The sequence below is a fragment of the Mauremys mutica genome, chromosome 6 (genome assembly GCF_020497125.1).
Source record: "Mauremys mutica isolate MM-2020 ecotype Southern chromosome 6, ASM2049712v1, whole genome shotgun sequence".
Classification (NCBI taxonomy): Eukaryota; Metazoa; Chordata; order Testudines; family Geoemydidae; genus Mauremys; species Mauremys mutica.
The window spans coordinates 107148758-107170493 of NC_059077.1; the positions used below are offsets into that span (position 1 = coordinate 107148758).

Sequence of the window (21736 nt, forward strand, 5' to 3'; positions counted from 1 at the left end):
GCAGGTATAAACCAGGGACGAATTTATCCTACTTTCTTTGTTTCAGCTTTGGAAAAACTGTTACAAAAGTACAGTATTGCATCACGTCAATATGAATGATCTGCTTTCTAAATATTTGCACTCAAGAAGACTAAAATATTAGCAGTGCCAGAAGATAAAGTTCTCTAATACTGTCTCTGCTGTAGTATTCAGTTAACAGAGTGCTGTTAATTACTTCTGGTCTCTGTGAGGAGTATCACAATACACTTTTTACCCATAGAATCAAAGTCATGAGGATATTGTTTTAGAAGTATATAAAAGAGTCTGTAATAAAAGGACAATACATTTTTCCATTTTGTTGAGAGTCATGAAAAAAACATGTCACACTCTTGCATCTCTTTTAGTTTAAAATTTTGCCAAGAGACCCAGGGCTCAACCATTTCCCCCCTGAAACTTTACAAGAAAAAGGCAGCTTGAGGCAGACAAGACACCCTGCATGGAAAATTTCAGCTCAAACAGCTCAAGTTTTGGCAAAGTTATTAACGACTGAAAACATTCTTATAAATGGGAAGTGTTGGGCATCTTTAACTACAGATGGTGCTACCAGCTCTGCCTAGGACTAAGGGGGCCCTGATCCTGACTAAGCTCTCTGGACAAAGTAGTAATATAAATATATAATAATAGTGATGTGTTACATTTGGATAATAAAACAAGAAAGTAGTTTACTCAGCTCTGAGTTCTAAGAGAGGGCCAAATCCTGCAATCCTGACTCAAACGATAATAGGTTTAAACCCCTATCCCCTCCCCTTTAAAAAAAACCCACAACAAATTAAACAAAAACACTTTGTTTTGAAGGTGACCGGCAAAAGAAAAAATGTTAATGCCCCTTTTTTGGTTTTATGATTTAGAGTGCTTTACATTTTTGAGATTCTCCCCACTCTCCCATTTTTGTTCTATTTACACTAGAAATATGTCTGAGCTACCTTCTTATTGCTAGGAGACTCGTGGGAAAACTGGAGAAACAACAGAATGATGAGAGATAGGAGGCTGAGAGGGAAAAGGATTTTTAACCAGACTCTTTTAAACTCTGTGTCTTGATTGGTTTTGTTAACACCCAATTAATAACTTGGGAGCAATGATCTCCTTTCATAAATTCAACTGAGTGTTGAGAAAGCTCTCATCCCAGTTCTTTGGGTCCCAAAGAATCTGCCAGCATACACAGGGAAGATGAGACTTGATATTTCTAAGATGTTTTAAAAAGGGGTTGGGGAGGGCAGAAAGTACTAATTAAAAACAAACAACCTTTTAGTCTTTATATATACACATCAATGAATATTTTCCTTAAAAGGACACAAACACTCTTTCTTTTGCAAATCACCTTTAACTCCCAGATGATAACAATAAAAGTAAAAGTGCAGATGTGCACTTTCCCAAAAGATGACTTAACACCCTGTTGCCACTAAGGAATAAACTGGAAAGGTTTGGATCTGCTGGAGAGTAATTTATTTTATTGCCTAATAAAACAAGTTTGGGCCAGGGAAGTTCTTGTATACTTTCTGCATTGTTACTCACAATAGATAACATGAATTGATATCAAGTATTGGTAATAGGTAATGTCCTAATCAGCTAAGTATACATATATCCATAGTTAGTATTTTAAAATCATTGGATATTATTAATTTGATAACATCAGGTACAGTGTATCCAATAAGCCACATACAATTGTATCTTTGATTTAGTATTCAAGGTCTGTCTAGTTTACCTTTGTACCAGGTTAGAGGAAGAGCAAGAGAGAGATCAGAAAACTATCCGCTCAGTGACAAATAATCCTATCCTCCTAGAAGTTGCAACCTTGACAATATTTGTTTTCTCCATTCTCATTTTGCAATGTTTACAGAGTTCAATTTCAGGCATTTTTAGACTTGCTTATAGATTTTAAAAAGTAAAAACTTAATACCATACAAATATCTGTTAGAGATTGCAATAATACAAAAGATACTATGTATCTGGTAATAGATAAGATAGACATTATGTCACTGTAGGAAGGACAGGTTGAGGTCATGGAGATAAAATCCAATAGAGTTTTCTGTAAAGGAAAATAAACCCTACCTCACTTGTGCACATAGGGAAGGGGTGGGCAAACTTTTTGGCCTGAGGGCCACATCTGGGTATGGAAATAGTACAGTGGGCCATGAATGCTCACAAAATTGGGGGTTGGGGTGTAGGAGGGGGGTGAGGGCTCTGGCTGGGGGAGTGGGCTCTCGGGTGGGGCCAGAAATGAGGAGTTCAGGGTGTGGGAGGAGGCTCCAGGTTGGAGCAGGTGATTAGGGCATGGGAGGATGTGTGAGGGCTCCAGGTAGGGGTGCAGGCTCTGGGGTGAGACTGGGGATGAGAGGTTGGGGGTGCAGAAGGGTGCTTCAGGCTGGGACCAAGGGGTTTGGAGGGGAGGAGGGGGATCAGGGCTGGGGCAGGGGGTTGGGGCAGGGGAGGGGGTTAGGGGTGCAGGCTCCGGGCAGCACTTACCTCAAGCAGCTCCCAGAAGAAGTAGCATGACCCCCTCTGCGCACTGCCCCATCTGCAGGTGCCACCCCTACAGCTCCCACTGGCCATGGTTCCCAGCCAATGGGAGCTGCAGGAGCAGCACTTGGGGCGAGGGCAGCGTGCAGAGACCCCTGGCTGCCCCTACATGTAGGAGCTGGAGTGGGGACATGCCACTGCTTTCAGGAGCCGTGCAGCACCACAGCACACATGGAGCAGGGCAAGTCTCCAACCCTGCTTCCCAGCTGGAGCATTGGAGTTGGACAAGCCCTGGACCCTGGTCCCCAGCAGGAGCTCAAGGGCTGGATTAGAATGTCTGAAGGGCCAGATGCAGCCCCTAGGCCATAGTTTGCCCACCCCTGACATAGAGCAAATGCTGCCTCACTCCCTTTATATGGGCACAGAAAGCCCAATATACAAGAGAGGCAAATGGGTAAGGCTTGGGCAGGCCGGATGTTAGAGTGTAGCTCTGACCATCTGTCTAGGAACAATTGATGAATTTTGTTTGGTATTATGAACCCTCTACGTATCTATATCAAACAACAAACTCCCTTTTGATTATCAGTCTGGTCTGCACCTTCTCTGCTGTCTTTTTACTTCCATCGTGGACTGAAATTCCAAAGGGCATTGAAACAGGGCTAGCAATGGTTGGTCATTAAAGATTATCAGGACCTGTGTAGATCTTGCCCAGGCTGAGCAAAGGAGTCACTGCATTCTACATAAAATCAGTTTTCTCCAACTTCTCGGCAGAGGACTAAGGTTTGAGGGAATGGAATTTCCCAGAAAAGAGAACAAAGATGAGATGTCTGGTGCAGCCCTCAAAAATATAGAGTGGGTTAGTTGGACAAACAAAGGAAGCTTGGGGCAGGAGAGGGGAACAAAGAGGTAGGCTCTTGTAACACAGGGGACCTTTTGACTAATGTGCCAGTCAGGAGCTTAAGGACACCAACTGCAAGGGGTCAACGAGAGACTGACTCAGTAAGCAGGAGAAGTCATGAGCTTCAGGAAAAGGATCCTGGACTTGTTAGAAGAATCTGACCAAACCCCAAAGAACTCTTGAGTGATGTGGAAACTGAGGCACGAAATGATAGATGGGTGTTTTGTGTGTACATCTCTTGTGCTGTCTAAAGTAAAAAATAATTGTTAGAATCCTTTTGCAAAGCTTGCATCTGTTTGCCTTACCTCTTCAAGGGCACCAGATAGTTAAACTGCAAACCAGAGAGACCACCAGGTTGAAGCTCTTGGAAAGTATGTGCATAAGCAACTGGAGAGTCTAGGGGAGCTAGCACCAGTCTCAGGGCCTAAGCATCTGGACCATGGTGTCTCATCACTCAGAAAGGGGTGCTAGAAAGAAGTACTCTGAGGAGCCAGAGGCAGTGACTGGACATTACTCAGAGAAACGTAGGGACATGTGGCCAGTGCATGGGACCCAAACACAGCAGCCTGTTAAGTGTCCAGAAGGGGAAACTGGACAAGAGTTGTGACAGTGGCATTGTGATGTACTACTTTATGGGCTTATATTTCTGGGTAGTGGCAGATCTAAACCCATATCAGCAGGCACTATGAAAAATCATCTGTATTTGCATCATGCACTCAGTGTAGCACTGATGGGTACAGCGGGACAAAGGAGACTTTTGCCCTCTAACATAAGTTAGAACAGCCTTGAGACTTACTCTTTATGCAACAACCTCTAAGGGCTATTCTATAGCTAAGAACAGATGAGAAACAGAGTGTGATTGGGCCACATTCCTTTCCTCACTAGGCATGCCCCCTACAGATGGGGCTTCAAGGGGCATGGTGTAGAGCCATTCTGTTCTATCCAGGGAATTCAGGCACTCTTCCCTGGGAATGATTTGCCACGGGCTTTATGGCCCCTCTATGGTGTAAAAGGAACACAACAGAAGGGGGGAATACAACCCACAGTCTAGGTACTTTATATGTGCTAGGGGGAAAGGGGAGATACAGATTTCATGCTAAGCGAACTTTGGAAAGTAATTTTTTCCCCCCAGTAATAAAATTTGCTACTAGCTCCTGATGACAGAAATACAATGGGATGCCACTTCCTGTGAAGTGGTAAACACAGAAAGATAATGACACACATCTTGCCTGTTATACCATATTATGTAAATTTTCAAATTACTTATTTATGTAATGGGATTTTCACCGTACTTAAAACAGACAGTGTGGAGACTCAGGATAGAGCTTGAATATTTTATGAGAAAATAAGCTGTTTGTTTGTTTAGGCAGTGACCTCTCAAAATTAATATGTAGCAATAACACAAGATCCAGAAACATCTTCATGGTGTGCTTTTTATTTTCTAAGGGTTAACATCTTTTATTTGCCAACAATCATCTGTACTGTAGATACATTTAAAAAACAGAATTTGTTAATTCATCCTTACTGCTTGTTTATAAGACTTGGTGGTGGGGAAAACCTAACTGGAAGCAGTAGCCATTATACAAGTAAGTCTTCAAGGAAGTCTGAAGAATCTTCAGCACTGGGCTAGATTCACCCCAGCTATAAAAGGTACACTATATCTCTCTGTGCCTATGCATCCAAGGAAGGATTCAACCCAAAGAAGGTCAGGTGGTACTGAGGACACGTCCTGCCTCTGGGGTTAAAGTTCTGTCCAAAAACAAAAAAACCAGGGCAATCAGGGAAGCTCCATGCACTGGCCCCATCCCCAGTGCAGGCTCTGTAGCTCCCATTGGCCTAGAACCATGGACAATGGGAGCTGTGGGGGTGGCGCTTGTGGGCACAGGCAGCACACACAGCCCCCTGGCCCCTCTGCCTAGGGGCCACAGGGGCATGCTGACCGCCTCTGGGAGCTGCATGGAGCCAGGGAGCCTGCCTTAGCCCCGCTGCACTGCTGACTTGTAAGCACCACCGCACCCCAATCTCCCTGCTGCACCCCAACCTCCTGCCCCAGTCCTGAGCCCACTCCTGCATCCCAGACCCTTATTCCCAGCCCCACCCCACAACCCACAACCCCAGCCAGAGCCCACACCCCCTCCTCCACCCCAACTCCCTGCCCCAGCCTGAAGCCCCCTTCTGCACCCTGAATCCCTCATTTCTGGCCCCACCCTAGAGCCCACACCCCTACTCAGAGGCCTCACCCTAAACCCCTTCCCCAGCCCAGTGAAAGTGACTGAGGGTGGGGGAGAGTGTGTGTGGAGTGGGTGGGGGTGAGGCCTCAGAGAATGGGCAAGGCAGGGCAAGGATGTTCGGTTTTGTGCAATTAGAAAGTTGCCAACCCTATCCAAAGCATTTCTCTGCCAATTTTGAAAGAGAACTAACCTATTATAATGAAGTATAATAAGAGAGATATGAATCACTTTAAAGAACAAAATAACTAAACTCCGCTGTTATAGATCTGGTCAAGCTTCCTCTGCTGGAGCAGGCTGCTGTGCTTGGATCCAAACCCTGGATCCAGCATGCTTCTGAGCTCCCCTGGGTCTCACATACTTCTAGAGCATAGACTGTCTGTTACCACTGCCAGGGGATGGCATCCTGTGGCTAAACTACCCTAGGTCCCCAGCACCAGGACTGATCCCTCCCAAAGTGCTAGTTGCTCCCCAGAGCTCCATCTGGTTTACTCTGGTTTTTAGCTTAATTTTCAGGGACACCTGACTGTTGAAGCAAGAACACACAAACTTTGCAAAAGGAATGCCAAACCAATTCCACTTTGCTCATAGACAACACAAGAGAGATACAGATCTATGGGGGGGGGAAACAAAATCTGCTTGCAAATCCGCCTCAGTTTCCTCACCGCTCCAAGGGGATTGGTCAGTGTCTGTTCAGGGAGTCCAGGATTCTGCTGCATACCATCCCATCCTTTTGCCTTTCTTCCTACCTCTCAATCATCTTGCCTTCTTGTTCTAGTCAGTGAGTGAGTGCTACTCAGCAGACCTTATCCTTTTATAACTTCCAGTCCCGTCTGTCAGGTGACTTCCTTGATCAGCCTCAAACCCCCATCAACTGATCAAAGCACCCTATCAGATGATCTGTGGGTTGGTCACTAGTCCACCTGGTAGAACAGGTTTCCCTGGGCAGTAGACAGTTCTTTGTCAATGAGTTTATTTGAAAAGAAGGTCATCAAGGTTTGATGACCCTCCCTGGGTAACCTTCTGCTAAGTGCAAGAATTTATCCCTCCTGACCCTCTTTTTCAGATCATTATGTATGCTGCGGAGCTAAGGTGAAGGCAAAGAACAGTTTTACAGTCAAAATGGCCATCCCAAAAACTAAATGGTAGCAGACTGATAATAAATAAATGCAGACATATGGGTTTGAGTGAGTCCTTTCAGCCCTACTACATAAGACAGTCCTCAGAAACTTCTCCTGCATTTTAGGTGTCCAGAAAAGTTGGCGTTTATATGCTACCCATTTAGGGGAGTTATGACAAGTATGTAGTCGATCCATAATAGGAAATTTACAAGAATTCACCATTCTAACTCCCACTCTAAGCAGCTCTGCAATTCCCAGGCATGCAGGGTTCTTTGTTTTCTTTATGCCCTTGCTCAGCAGACTGATGTGTATCATAGATAAGCCACTCCACTGCACTACCACAATATGGGGGTTGCATGAACTATTTTGCCTGGTGAGGGCCCTAAAGAAGAATCATATAGTTTTCATATAGGGATGCAATTACCATTTATGATAAAATTAGAGATATCATGTAATGCTGCATTCTGGGAGCATCTTTGAAAGATGTGCTGGCAAACAGCCTTCAGAGTTCTGACATCAAAGAAATAGATGCTCCCTTAGGCTTGTTTACTTACATTAAAGCTTGCTGCTGCTTGCAGTGAGGATGAGAAGGAGGGGAATCCCCAATTACTAGATGAAATCAAACAAAAATAAAGATTAAAACTAAAGGTTTCCTTAGAGATAGGAGATGAAATTAGAGACCTAGGGGCCAGATTCTCAGCTGATATAAAAGAGCATCGCTCCACTGACTTCAGTGGAGTTATGCTAATTTATACCAATTGAGAATCTGGTCATAGGCATTTAGTTTACAGTGAATTTCTTTTCTCTTTTTCCTCCACTCCTCGCCCCTCCCACAACTGGCTATGTGCCAGTATCTCAAATGCTAATCATCAAACACATACAAGATTGTATAGCCTAACTACCTTTTTAGGTTAACGAAAATCACTTGCAATTCTGATAAGTATACTTTATTAATAGAATTGTCAAAGTCTGTACCATGCCTACAAAATGGGAAAAGATAACAGTTTACAGATACCACAGAATTTCATCTTCTTAAATGGAAAGGGTCAGAATTTATTCAGATCATAAAGGGTTTGAGGAAAAAGTAGGGTTTTTTGGCAGGGGGGAGGGGAAGGGTCATACAGATGATGGATGTTAAGTGTGGGGGATAACTCTTTTGGTTTCTTGGTAGGCAGTCAGATATTCTAAAAATGGACATCTAAATAGCCAAACATTACTTGAATTTAGACAATGAGGATTTTCTGATAAAAGTATTATATTTATGGCTGATATTATTCACTACTATGAAAAAACAGCATTTTTTTTTTAAAAACCTTATTCTTCAGATGCTAGTACTTGAACAGATCTGCAGCTGAACAGTAACTGTATTTTGTGCTTATATAAACCTTGCCTGCCTCTTCCCATCAAAGTTTCTGGCTGTAAATCAAATACAGTAGCACTATCTTCTTAATAGTTTGGGGTGCGGGGGAGGGGAACAAAAAGTGTGCTACAGAAGTACAACATATTGTTACTGTTAATCTTCAGCCACTACCTTCCCCCTCTTTCAGATCTGAATTTAGCTTACACTTTGGCACTGTGATGAGTTTAGAAGAGGATATTATGTAAATGGTGACAGACACTTGATGTGTTAGGCTTGCCAATGCTTCCATACCTTGTCATGCCAATACAGTTATTGAAATAGACCTGAAACTTTTGAGTCGCTTGAGAGGGAGAGGGATAGGAAGAGTGGGATCAGGGGAATGGAGGTGGGGCTGGGTAGGGAAATCTAGAACTGAATGATGAGGGGCAGTGGAAACATGAGGAGAAAAGGAGCTGTAGGGTGAGGGCTTAATGGGGGGCAGTGGAAGGGGGGGCTGGAGGGGCTGGAAGGTAGAGTGGAGAGCTAGAGAAGAGTCCAGTAAGAGCCTGGACTGAGGCGCTAGAAGGGGGAAGATGGGAGATGGGGACCGTAAATGCAGGGGAAGTGGGATTACTGGGGATAGGGGTTGATAGGGATGGGGGGGCAGGAGTGGTGAGGGGGGCTGAGAGTGGGGATGGAGAGGGCTGGGGTTGACTGGGGTTGGGGATGAGGGAGGTCTAGGGGTGAGGAGGGGGATCTGGGGATGGGGAGGAGGATGTTGTATGAGGTATGGGAGTGGGATGGACAGTGGAAGGGGGATGGGGAGGGAGTGGGCTGGATAGTGCAGGGGGATGGGGGGGGTCTAGGAGGGAGGGGATGGGGTGGACTGACATGGGGGATGACAGGGTTTGGGGGTGGTAAAGGGTAGGGAGAATGTAGGAGGGGGATGACGGGGTTTGGGGTGGAAGGGGAGTGAGGGGGAGGGGGGATGAGGAGGGTCTGGGAGGATGGGAGATGGGTGAGGGGCATCTGGGAGGGAAGACAGGCGAGGGGGATGAGGTCTGGGAGAGGAGGGATTTTGGGGGAGATGGGGTGGGGGGAATGATTTTGGGGAGGATGGGGGGAGATGAGGGTGTCTGTGAGGGGAGTGATTGGGGAGGTTGGAGGAGAGGGCTGAGGGGGTCTGGGGATGGGGAAGGCAGACTGGGGAAGGGGGCTGGGGATGGAGGAGGAGGACTGGGGAAGGGGGCTCCGCAGGTGGGAAGGGGGCTGGGGATGGACAAGGCCGACTGGGGAAGAGGGCTGGGGATGGGGAAGGCGGACTGGGGAAGGGGCTGCGTGGGTGGGAAGGTGGGTGGGGATGGACAAGGCCGACTGGGGAAGCGGGCTGGGGATGGAGAAGGCGGACTGGGGAAGGGGCTGCGTGGGTGGGAAGGGGGGTGGGGATGGGGAAGGGGCTCCGCGGGGGGGAAGGGAGATGGAGAAGGCGGACTGAGGAAGGGGCTGCGCGGGTGGGAAGGGGTGGGGATGGAGGAGGAGGAGGAAGGGGGCTGGGGAAGGGGCTCCGCGGGTGGGAAGGGGGCTGGGGAAGGCGGACTGGGGAAGGGGCTCCGCGGGTGGGAAGGGGGATGGACAAGGCGGACTGGGGAAGGGGCTGTGCGGGTGGGAAGGGGGCTGGGGAAGGCGGGCTGGGGAAGGGGGCTGGGGCTGGGGAAGGCGGGCTGGGGAAGGGGCTCCGCGGGTGGGAAGGGGGCTGAGCCGCTGAGGGGAAACTTGCCCTGTCGGTGGCAGTGGGCGCCGCGGCAGGTGGCCCCGGCGGGCCGGGCTGTGTGGGGCGGGGCCAGGCGGCCCCTCCCCTCGGGCTGCCATTGGCGCGGGGCTCGGCGGGTGGGGGCGCCTCGGGGCCTCCCCACAAAGTGCCCGGCAGGTGCGGCGGGCCGGGGGAGTTGGCCGGGCGCGGCGGCGGCATGCAGAGCTCTGCCCGCTGGTGGGGGCGGCTCGTGGGCCGGGGGGCGGCTCTGCACCTGCCCCCGGGCGGCGCCCTGGCGGGGAAGACGCCGCCGGGCAGATGGGGATGGCGGGGGCAGCAGAGCGCGGCGGGGGGCAGCGCCCCCAGCCCCAGCGCTGCCGCTGCCTCCTCGCGGTCCTCCCGGTACGTCGAGCAGCTGCTGCCCCGGCACGATGACTTCTCCCAGCGGCATATCGGGCCCCGGGACAAAGAGAAGCGGGAAATGCTGCAAACTGTGGGTCTTGCGGTGAGTCCCTGCCGGCTCCTGGCCCGCTCTGCCCCACCCCTGCCTCGCCCCCCGGCGCGCCTGCCGCCCCCCAAAACCCCTTCGCCCTCGCGTCCCCCCGGTGCCGCCGCCTCCCCCCCCGCCGTCCGCAGGGCAGCGGCTCGCTGGGACTCCGCTAACAACGAAACGGGTCTCAGCAAAGGTCCCGCTGAGAGGCGTCCCGGGAGCCGGTAAAGGGGCCGCTCTGTGTGCGCGCCCGTGCGGCGCAGGGTCCCGGCGGAGAGCCGGCAGCGCCCGGGGCTGACCCCAGTCTCCTTTTTCAGAGTCTCGCTGAGCTGATCGATCAAACCGTTCCTGCCAGCATCCGCCTGGGAAGGCCCCTGAAGATGGATGACCACATTTGTAAGTGACCCTTTCACGCTGGACGCCAGTAGGAGCTTTGTGTAAAATCTCCCCCTCCTTGCCCCTCTTGGTTCTAGTTTAATTAATCAGCATTAAAATAGCTCAGCGGAGGAGTTACAGTTTTTTGCCTTTCTTTATCCCAGTAATTAGTCTAATTACTAAAATTGTGTAAAAACTGTAACAAAACCCCCTACCTATTTCCACTAAAATGCAACAGGACTTAACACAAAGAAGCAAGAACAAACATACCAGTACTATACTGCACTGCTCTTCAATCAGTGATGTTGTGCCTAGTTGTAGCGGTATGTTAGCTGCATAAAATTACCTGTTGTTCTAATATCTGAAACAAATAAGAAAACTTTTATGGCAGGATGAGACTACCTCTAGATGTGTTTTGAGTTAACTGAAGTGCAGTAAACCTTTGCATGCCCTGAAAGCATTGTTATATGGATTAAAAATGCTGTTCATAAATCTGTCACTCTAGCACAAGTTATTGGCAAACTGCACCTCTAAAATTGTTACCTACTATGCTGAGTGACACTGAGAGGCCTGTTGCTCAGAATTTGCATCTTTAAATGAAATACCAAAGAAAAGACTAGGAAGCCTCTGTACCATACATAAAATAACTAATTTATATTTTGAAGTTTAGTCTGATTTTTTTTAAGATTGATCCCAGTGTATGAATCAATGATGTGCATACACTTTTAAAACTGGAATCAGAATTCAGCACATCATGAGAAACAAAGGTGTTCCTTTTGTACTTTATTAAATGTAGAACCCATTTTGATGAAAACCTGTTTGCGGTATTTCAACCCAGCAGAATTTTTTTCTAGTTGAATTAATCATCTGAAAATGGTATTTAACTTGGATATAGGGTTTACTTTTAATGGTAGCCTAAAACTCAACTATAATAGTACTAATGGGCACTAGTATAATTCAGCAAATTACTATTGTCATAAATCAAAGCTCACAGGTACTGTTAGTATAATGGGGGAACTTGTGGATTTCAAATCCTTAAAACGAAGGTGGTCTCAAATCTTTAGAGGGAACATTTTAAAAATATACAATTACATTAGTACATAAAGACCATAATAAATGTTTGCCAGTATCTTCCTGGAAAACACACTGGTGCCAAAAAACATTTTAAAAGTCTTATTGACTAAATAATTGCACTAAAACATAAAGTTTAAGAGCTGCCTAGCATCCTGAAAAATCACTACATCGGTATCACCTTTTAGCTTATGTAAAAAGTGACCAAGAGTCCTGTGGCACCTTACAGACTAACAGACGTATTGGAGCATAAGTTTTCGTGGGTGAATACCCACTTCGTCAGATGCATATTATGCTCCAATACGTCTGTTAGTCTATAAGGTGCCACTGGACTCTGTCACTTTTTACAGAGCCAGACTAACACGGCTACCCTCTGATATTTTTAGCTTATGTTAGTGTTTAACATATTAGCAAGTAGGACAAATTATTTTGATTCCTCTTGCTCCCTTTTAATATTGCTCAAATTGTAATTTAAGTGTAAACTTTAGGCCCTGCAGCTTAAGTTTTGTACGGTTCCTGGCCAGTTCAATCTGGTTAGTTTGAGATGACATCACAGAACAGAAGCAGCAGCCAGAATGAACAGCCAGGAATACTATAGCCTGAAAAGACTACTTCTAGCCAGGAATTACACAATAGGATGAAAAGTCTTTCATTTAAATCTTTGATGCATTGGTGTATTTTATTTTTAAAATAACTTTTACCCACCTCTTAAAAAGACTGGGTGATCTTAAACTTCTCCTCACTATCTTCATGGTTTGCGTAAGTAGGGATAGTTTAATATCTCCCTAATGGTGACGTAGCTAGTCAGTATATTCTAGGATTGGAATGTCTCTTTATCAAAAGTCAAAGCATATTTGTAACTTGTGTTTTCACCAAACTTGTCAGATCATTTTAAAACTGTAAATGAACTGAAGTAGAACCTCACTAATGTACAGTTCTTAAAATAACTCACATACAAGGCAGTCTCTCCCCACTTCTCAAAGACTTAATAGTAATAGAAAACATCATTACAGTATCTGCTAAGACTTACTGAATATGCTACACTACATTTACTGATACATTGTAAGTGATCATAAATAAATACTAAACTACTGTTGTCAAAATAAACTAAAGTACATTTTGATGCATTATCCTTTCTATAATGTGCTCACGTGCTAATTTGTATAATTAATTTATAATGGGTCTCCCAATCGCGAGTATGAGTTAGGGTATGTCTGCACTACCCACCAGATTGCAGGTAGTGATCGATCTATCGGGGATCGATTTATCGCATCTACATTGATCCCCGATCACTCTGCCCTCGACTCCTATACTACACTGCAGCGAGAGGCAGAAGCGGAGTTGACGGGGGAGCGGCGGCAGTCAACTCCGTGCCATGAGGACGCAAGGTAAGTTGACCTAAGATATGTCAGTTTCAGCTACGCTATTCTTGTAGCTGAAGTTGCGTATCTTAGGTCGATTTACCCCCCCGATGTAGACCAGGCCTTAGTGATCATACTACTTTCTATTCGCTGTCTGAGGCAGGCAGGCAACTGTTGGAAATATTTTCTTAAGACCTCCTTTGCTAACATCTTGTTTAGTTAACTGGAGACTGATCAGCTGTTACCCTATTTTATCTTTTCTATTATACTAAAAAAGAGATTCTTGAAAAGTAAACTTTAGCGGAATACAGTTGACTATTGCATGCTACTTTCTGTTAAATGGTGACCCTTAAAAACCTAGACAGTTCAGATTTAGTTTAGGTTTGTGCTTGGGCTTCTGGAGTACCTGACATTTCCAGTTCCCAACTAGAAAGCAGAAGGGGACTTAGATTGTGTAATTGATTCCTTGTTCTAATAGTGTGGTTTAAACACATGAGTAACTCATTTGCTACGTCAACATGTTCACATATCAAAAAAGCCTGTGTACTAGATGTTCCTTAAAACTTTGTACCCACATGTACTGTAAGTGTTCCTCTCTGGGATGAAGAAACAAAATGTGATTTGGAGGAAATAGTAACTACTATGTTAATTGAAAATCAGATTGAGGAGCTCTTCAAAAGACCTCTGTTAAAGTTGCCTTTCTTTTCCTCAATTAATCCCATCTCCTTCAAACATATTTGCATATATTCTCCAGTTCATTAGAGCACAAAACTTTCATTTGTGCCTTCTGTTATTTCCCATTGTTTGAATTCATGGCCCACCATACTATTTCCATACCCAGGTCAACTGCATTTATTTATTCAGCAAGAAAAGATTTGTCAGCTAAGATACTTGAAGGATTACTGGACTATTTTCAGTGGAGAGAGCAAAGATTGAGCATTTAATCTGTGCTGCCCTAGAAAACTGGCAGCAGGAGGTTGAGTGTGCTGGCTGACTTCCACGTGTTTCTTAATCTGTATTCATTTATCAATTTTATTTTGTCCAGTTTAGTATGATGCTTTCTTATTTCACAACCTAGAGAGGAAAAGTTAAAAATAAATCTGTGATCTAAGACCAGAGTGTTTACAATGTAAAGTATAAATTATAATACATACAAATGTTCTATATTGTGACCAATGTCACTAGTCTTGTTCATACAGCCTGTCTTCAGAGAAGAGTAATATGCAGGAGTGCAATTTGTTTTCAAGGCTTGAGTATTCGGGGGCAAATTGGACCCCTATTCTGCAACAAGATCCCTGGATTTGGCAGCACTCGGGGGTAGCAAAGTGGAAATTCTCCATTTTAAAATTTATATAAACAAATAAGGTTACTGCAGTGATCTCTTAAATTCAGTATTTGCCACTCATAGGGTGAGCTGACACATTAAGAGAGTCTAGGTTTCAGCCTTACCTGCAACTAGTTTACATTTCAGTTCAGGACCATGTAATGGGAACATATGACTAGGAATCAGGCTTGCTGCAGGATATAAAAGATCTAGAGCTCTGGTTAAAAGTCCCAGCGGTGGTGCTGCCCAGCTAAGGCAGGCTAGTGCCTACCTGTTCGGACACTGTGCTGCGCCCCGGAAGCGGCCAGCAGCAGGTCTGGCTCCTAGGCAAGGAGGCCATGGGGCTCTGTGTTTTGCCCCTTCCCCAAGCACTGACTCTGCACTCCCATTAGCTGGGAGTCTGCTAACGGGAGCAGGGTGGTGGTGCCTGTAGGCAGGAGGTGCATGGAGCTGCTTGCATGCCTTCACCGAGGAGGTGGACCTGCTGCTAGCTGCATCCAGGGTGCAGCATGGTCTGCGGTGCCAGGACAGGCAGGAAGCCTGCTTTAGCACCCCCACTGCACCGCTGACCAGGAGCTGCCTGAGGTAAGCCTGTGCCCCAATTCCCTACCCCAGCCCTGAGCACCCCCCTATTGGAGCCCCTTCCTGCACCCCAAATCCCTCATCCTCAGCCCAGAGCCCCCTCCCACACCATGAACCCGTCATTCCCAGCCTTCACCCCAACCCTTTGCCCCAACCCTGAGCCCCTCCCACACTCCGAACCCCTTATCCCTAGCTCCATTGCGTAGCGGGTATCAGTTTTCTTCAACTAGGTTGCCAGAAAAAAAAATTGAAAACCACTGCTTTATGCTGAAGCTCTCCTTAATTCTGAAGCAGAAGGCTAGGGGGAGCAGTTTGCTTGGAGTGAAGGTTCAGCAGGAACAGGCATAAGAACTCTGCGACTAGAGGCTGAGTGGAAGAATTGTGGTGTTTTGAATGTTAATAAACCAGACTTCTAGAAGGGGGAGAACTAGTATGTAAACACCCACATTATGAAGTCTGATTAACTGGAGAAGGGATACTAAGGCAGTAGCAGCATCTGAAGCCAGATAGTTCTTGATATGCCATAAAAAAAATTGACAAGACATAATGGCATGAGAAATTGAGTGGCGGAGTGGAGAAACTGAAGATTGATAGTTGGGAAGGAAACCTTTACGGATTTTGGCAATTTTAGACAATTTGGGATTGTAAAGCTAGCATATTAGTGGGTGGCTTCTCCTAAAAAGTCTGCATTGTAAGAGTTAGCAATATTGACTCTTAAATTGTTAGTGGGTTTCAAAAATTAGCACCCAGATCCACTGCTGTAGACTGATTTAGACCTAATTAAGACGACGACTACTGTTACAGAGGGTTCATATTTTCAACGTTTTCTTGACCATCCAGAGGACTAGAAACCATATTATTTTTAAATGAGTCTGTATTCTGGAGCACAAGTCTTCCATCAAGGAGTACATGGCCTCAGTACACGTTTATATTCCTTGAGATTTGGAGTCCCAGAACAATAGAGGATGACTCACAGAAGACTGCAAGTGAAAACAGAAGACTGACAGCTGGAGACTTGCTCCAAACACCAGGAAGAGTAAGGTCTGTAACTGGGGACTCTGCCCTTCTTAGCAGGGATAAGTGGCCTTGGAGTTGGAGAACAGGAGCATTTGCTTGTTGCCAGGAGCTAAGATACAGGATGTAGACCTGAGTCTGAAGAGCATCCTATGGGAGCAGGAAAGAATCCACTGATTTGTTCTTCACGTTGGAACAAATACTGATCGATTCTGGCTGGAATGCATCAAGGGAGACTATGCCAGGCTGGGGAAGATGCGTAAAGAAATGGAAGCTCGGGTGATCTTCACTGGGATTCAACCTCTCCCTAGAAGAGGGGAGTGAAGGGAAGACAAAATGATGATCAACAGATGGCTTAGGCAATGGTCTGTGAAGGAGAGATTTGGGATGTTTGACCATTGAGAGGCATTCATGGACAGAGGACCGTTCTTATGGGATGGACTCCACCTGATTAGGAAGGGAAATAGACTTCTTGGATGGAGATTGGCACAACTGATTAAAAGAGCTTTAAAACTAGGAATTCTGGGAACACAGAGAGATGCTCATGTAATCATCATTCCTGCTTCTAAATACTTGCAGGAGGAAAATCAAGTGAGAGGATACAGCAATGGAGAAAGGAACAGAGACTAGAAGAATGGACATCCAAGAGAAAAGACCACTGACAGTAAGGGTCAGGTAGGTGATATTGGCAGCAGAATGACTGTACCTAAATCGAGCAAGGAATCGGGGGATGCCACGCAGAAACTACTAAGATGTCCGTACACCAACATAAGGAGTCGGATAACAAAATGGAGTCTGCCAGAATCAGATTTTGATGTGAATAGAAACCTCGTCAGTATTTTTTTAAATGAAAAAAATCCCATAATCACAATTCCCAGCAGACTTCAATTTAACCAAATGTAGATTGGAGGACAAATACTATTAATAATGGTAGGCCCCAGATATTCCTGGATGTCATAGCTGGCAGATTTCTTCATCAAATAGTCACTGAACCAACAAAAGGTGATGCCATTTTAGATCTAGTATTGGCCAATAACTAGGGCCACATAGAAGAAATGGTTGTAGAGGACAACCTTGGTTTGAGGGATCATGATCTAATTTGATTTAAACTAAATAGAAGGATAAATAAAAATGTCTGCAAATAGGGTCCATGTCAAAAGGGCAGACCTGGAAGAATTAAGGGAAGTGGACTGGACTGAAGGATCTGAATGTGGAAGAGGCTTGGAATTACTTCAAGTCAAAGTTGCAGAAACTATCTGAAGCCTGCACCCTAAGCAAAGGGGAAAAAATTCATAGGGAAAAGTTGCAGAACAAGCTAGATGAGCAAACATCTCAAATAGGTTAAGAGCAAGCCTACAAGGAATGGAAGATGGGATGGATCTGCAAGGAAAGTTACCTCTTGGCGATCAGAAAGTATAGAGAAAGTGAGGAGAACTGCCAAAAGCCAAGCAGAACTGGACCTTGCAATAGTAAAGCTGGTTTAGTCCTGTAACAGGGGTGGCCAAGTTTACTTACCCTGGGAGCTGAATATGACAATTGTCAGAAGTTTGAGCTGGGGCTCAAGGCTTCAGCCCCCTGGAAGGCACCTGCTGGGGCTCAGGGCTTCAGCCTTGCTCTTGTTGAAGCCCCAGCAGGCACACCCTGCAGGACTGAAGCTCTGAGAAGTCCCTAGCCCCACCATCCTGCTGCTTCCACCCCCCAGTCTTGTAGGTGGAGACTTGGTGTGGCTCAGAGCCACCCATATTCCTTCCCCTCCCTCAGCCCCCTAACTGTAAAAGAGCTGTGGTTTGGCCACCTCTGCCATATAAATAAAGAGAAAACAACTAAAGAAGTGGGACTGTTAAGCGCTGAGCATGGAGTGGTGATTAAAGATAATCTAGACATGGCCCAACACCTAAATGAATACTTTGCTTCTGTTTTTAATAAAGGTAATAAGGAACTTAAGGGTAGCTTCAGGGTGGCTAATAGGAATGAAAATATGGAAGTAGGAATTACTATATCTGAGGTAGAAGTCAAACTCAAACAGCTTAATGGAACCAAGTCAGGGAGCCCAGATAATCTCCATCCAAGAATATTAAATGAACGGCACATGAAATTGCAAGACCAATAGCAAGGATTTTTAATTAATTTGTCAACTTGGGGGCTGTTACCTCTGACTGGCAAATTGCTAATATAGTACCTATTTTTAAGAAGGGCTGGGGGGGCAATGATCCAGGAAACTCCAGGCCCCTTAGCTTGACAGTTGTATGCAAGGTCTTGGAACAAATTTTGAAAGAGAAAGTAGTTCAGAACATAGAAAAATTAGGATAAATCACAACATAGTCAATTGTGCCAGACCAACTTGATCTTTCTTTGTGAAGAGAATCAATTTTTAGAAAAGGAAATGCAGTATATCCAATCTACCTGGATTTCAGTAAGGTATTTGATACAGTTCCACATGGGAAATTATTAAATTGAAGATGAGGATTAATATGAGAATTGAAAGGTGGGCAAGGAACTGGTTAAAGGGTAGGGTGACCAGATGTCCCATTTTTAAAGGGACAGTCCTGTTTTTTGGGACTCTCTTATATAGATGCCTATTATACACACACACCCCTCCCATTTTTTCCACGGCTGCTATCTGGTAACCTTATTAAAGGGGAGACTACAATGGGTCATACTATCAGGCTGGAGGAAGGTTACCAAAGGAGGAGTTCCTCAGGGATCAGTCTTGGGACCCATCTTATTTAACATTTTCATTATGACATTGGCATGAAATGGGGGAATATTAATAGTTTGCAGATGACACAAAGTTGGGAGGTATTGCCAATATGGAGGAGGCCCAAGAAGATCTGGAGAACCTTGAAAACTGTAATAATAGAAATTTAGTAGTGCAGAGTGCACTTAGAGACTAACAAGAATTTTTGCTATAAGCTGGGGACATATCAGAAGTGACAGAGGAGGAGAAAGATCTGGATGTACTGGTTGATCGCAGGATGATTGAGCCACCAATGTGGTGCAGCCATGAAAAAACCTAATGCAGTACTAGGATGCAGCAGGTGAGGTATTTCCAGGAGAGAAAGGGAAAGGTTAATACCATTATACGAGGCACTGGTAAGACCTCATCTGGAATAGTGTATGCAATTCTGGTCTCCATGTTTAAGGAAGATTAATTCAAATTGGACCAAGTGCAGAGAAGAGCTACTAGGATGATCACAGGAATAGAGAACTTATCTTATGAGAGAAGACTTAAGGAGCTTGTCTTGTTTAGCCTAGCCAAACAACGGGTGACAGGAGATATGGCTGCTCTTGAAATACACCAGAGGGATGAACACTGGAGAGGCAGAGAAGTTATTTACATTAAGGGTCAATGATGGCACAAGAACAAATGGATTTAAACTGGCCATCAACAAGTTTAGGCTTGAAATTAGATGAAGATTTCTAACCGTTAAAGGAGTGAAATTCTGGAACAACCTCCCAAGGGGAGCAGTGGGGGCAAAAAACCTAACTCATTTCAAGACTGAGCTTGCTAAGATTATGGAAGATGTGTTGTGATGAGGTTGCCTGTAATGGCACACAGCTCATCTGTGACTGCTAGTAGCAAATACCTCCAATGGTCAGTGATGGGATGCTAGATGGGGAGGGTTCTGAGTTAGAGAATTCTTTCCAGGGTGTCTGGCTGGGGGCGGGGGGAGTGATCTTGTCTACATGCTCTGTCTAATTGATAACCATATTTGGGGTCAAGAAGGAACCCCCTGCCCCCAAGTCAGATTGGGAGAGGCCCTGGGTTTTTTTGCCTCTCTCCAGCATGGAGCATAGGTCACTTGTTAGTTTGAACTAGAGCAAAAGGTGAATTTTCTGTAACTTGAAGTCTTTAAATCCTGATTTGAGGACTTCAGTAACTCAGCCAGAGATTATGGGCCTAGTGTAGGAGTGAGTGCATGAAGTTCAGTGGCTTGCAATGTGCAGGAAGTCAGACTAGGTGATCACAATGATTTCTTCTGGCTTTAAAGTTTAAGTTGCTCTCTTCTTATCAGAAAGGAAATGTTACTCAGGGCTGGATAAACCCATGCACTTGAAGAGGGCATTTGCAAGGAAGGGATTGCTCAAGGTATTGGTAGTGATACAGGGGAGGGGACACGGGAGAAAAATGCACACACTTAGATCACCAGTTCAGATACAATGCAGGGCAGTGAGTATGGTCATCAGGTATGATACAGCTTGGTCTGTGAAAAGAGTTGATGTTTTGAGGCCAGCCTCTACACACGACAAATACTGTCACAGGACAATATCAGGCCACTACATTCTGACTGCATTAAACAAATGCTCCACTTCCTGCACATAAATTGCCCCTTGGCCATAGCCACACAAAGCAGAAGACACTGACATGTCACCACGTGTGAAATTTCGTCAGACATGGCACCACGGCAGTGGTCCATCCCATTCAGATCTGATCAATCTTGTCTGAAGTAGTTGGGGGAAACAATTTCCCAAGCAGAGGCATCCCTCAAGCCATTAACCTATGGGAACCAGTTGCAGTGAATGTGACTTTACGAATACAATGGTGGTGGTGGGAACCAATTACTCATCTGTACCAGAACTTTAACATTTGTTATCATGTTTGCGATTAGTGAGAGTTGCGATGTGTCTTCTGCCAATGGCCCTGTAAGCTTTCATGTAGGTGGAGAGGTCTATTCCAAAGCCTACTCTATGAAACTGACCTGATTTGCCTAGTTCTATGTTCTATAATTCCTTTGGGAATAAACTGCATCAGAATTGAAGGGAGAAATCTTTTTTATCACCACTGCACATGGCATATTACTGAGAATAAGGTAAAATATAAAGTTCCTTAATATTCTAGCCTCTGATGTTTAGGCACCTTTCTGGGTAGGAAGCTGGGAAAGTTTGACATCTATTTATGATCTGTTCACTAAACCTTAATTATGAATGATGTATAGCTTCATCTAGCTGTTGATTCTGCCAGTTCCAGCTAGTAAAGGTCCCTTCCTAGAGTGCCTGTATTCATGCATACACTACTGCCCCAGAAAGCATGTGGGGTTTGAAAATCCCCAACCTTCTCCCTCTGTAGTATGGAAAATGTTTGGAATCTTATGAAGATTTAGGCAATGGTTTATCCTTTGGTAGTGGCATTTACTTTGTTTAATTAACTTACATTGTATTAGTATTGTAGGACTAAAGCAAGAAAGGAATAGTTTCCTAAAACTAATTCTTTCATGTTAAGAGATTAGTGGGATGTAACTATTCACAAAGGCAACCTATAAGGGAGGAGGAGAAATGGAAGTTAATGTATAATATCAACATTACTCAAATCTGTTGCTTGTTGGGAAATATTTTGATCTGGTAGACTTAAATTCTCCCTAAATATTTTACTAGATTAATACCTCATTTACTACTGTCTCTTCCCTTAGTTTGTTCTAAAACTGTTGACAACTGCTCATTTCTACACCAACTCAAACAAGGCAGTTGAGTCAAAACAATTAACATTTGTTCCTGTATAACATTTTATGCTATAACATTTTCTTTTCAATCAGGTGAAAATGAAATCCTTGAAACTCTACACAATATTGCAAACAAGAACAAAATCTGGAGGTCCTACATTGGCATGGGTTATTACAACTGCTCAGTACCTCAGGCCATCGTGCGGAACTTGTTGGAGAATGCAGGATGGTAATGTACATGACTTCCTC

General features: G+C 45.0%; 1 protein-coding gene across 2 annotated transcripts in view; it reads left to right on the plus strand.

Annotated features, from left to right (window-relative positions):
- The first annotated feature begins 10028 nt into the window (after positions 1-10028).
- The window catches only part of GLDC (glycine decarboxylase), a 58578-nt gene continuing 46870 nt past the window's right edge, over positions 10029-21736 (plus strand). Inside the window, exons 1-4 of one of the 2 annotated variants that reach the window (XM_045020477.1) lie at positions 10033-10112; positions 10143-10337; positions 10640-10718; positions 21581-21716. In XM_045020477.1, the coding sequence (XP_044876412.1) occupies positions 10050-10112; positions 10143-10337; positions 10640-10718; positions 21581-21716 (473 nt within the window). In that variant the 5' untranslated portion in view covers positions 10033-10049. Of the gene's footprint in view, positions 10338-10639; positions 10719-21580; positions 21717-21736 lie in introns of both variants that reach the window. The other variant, XM_045020476.1, reaches the window with a different exon arrangement.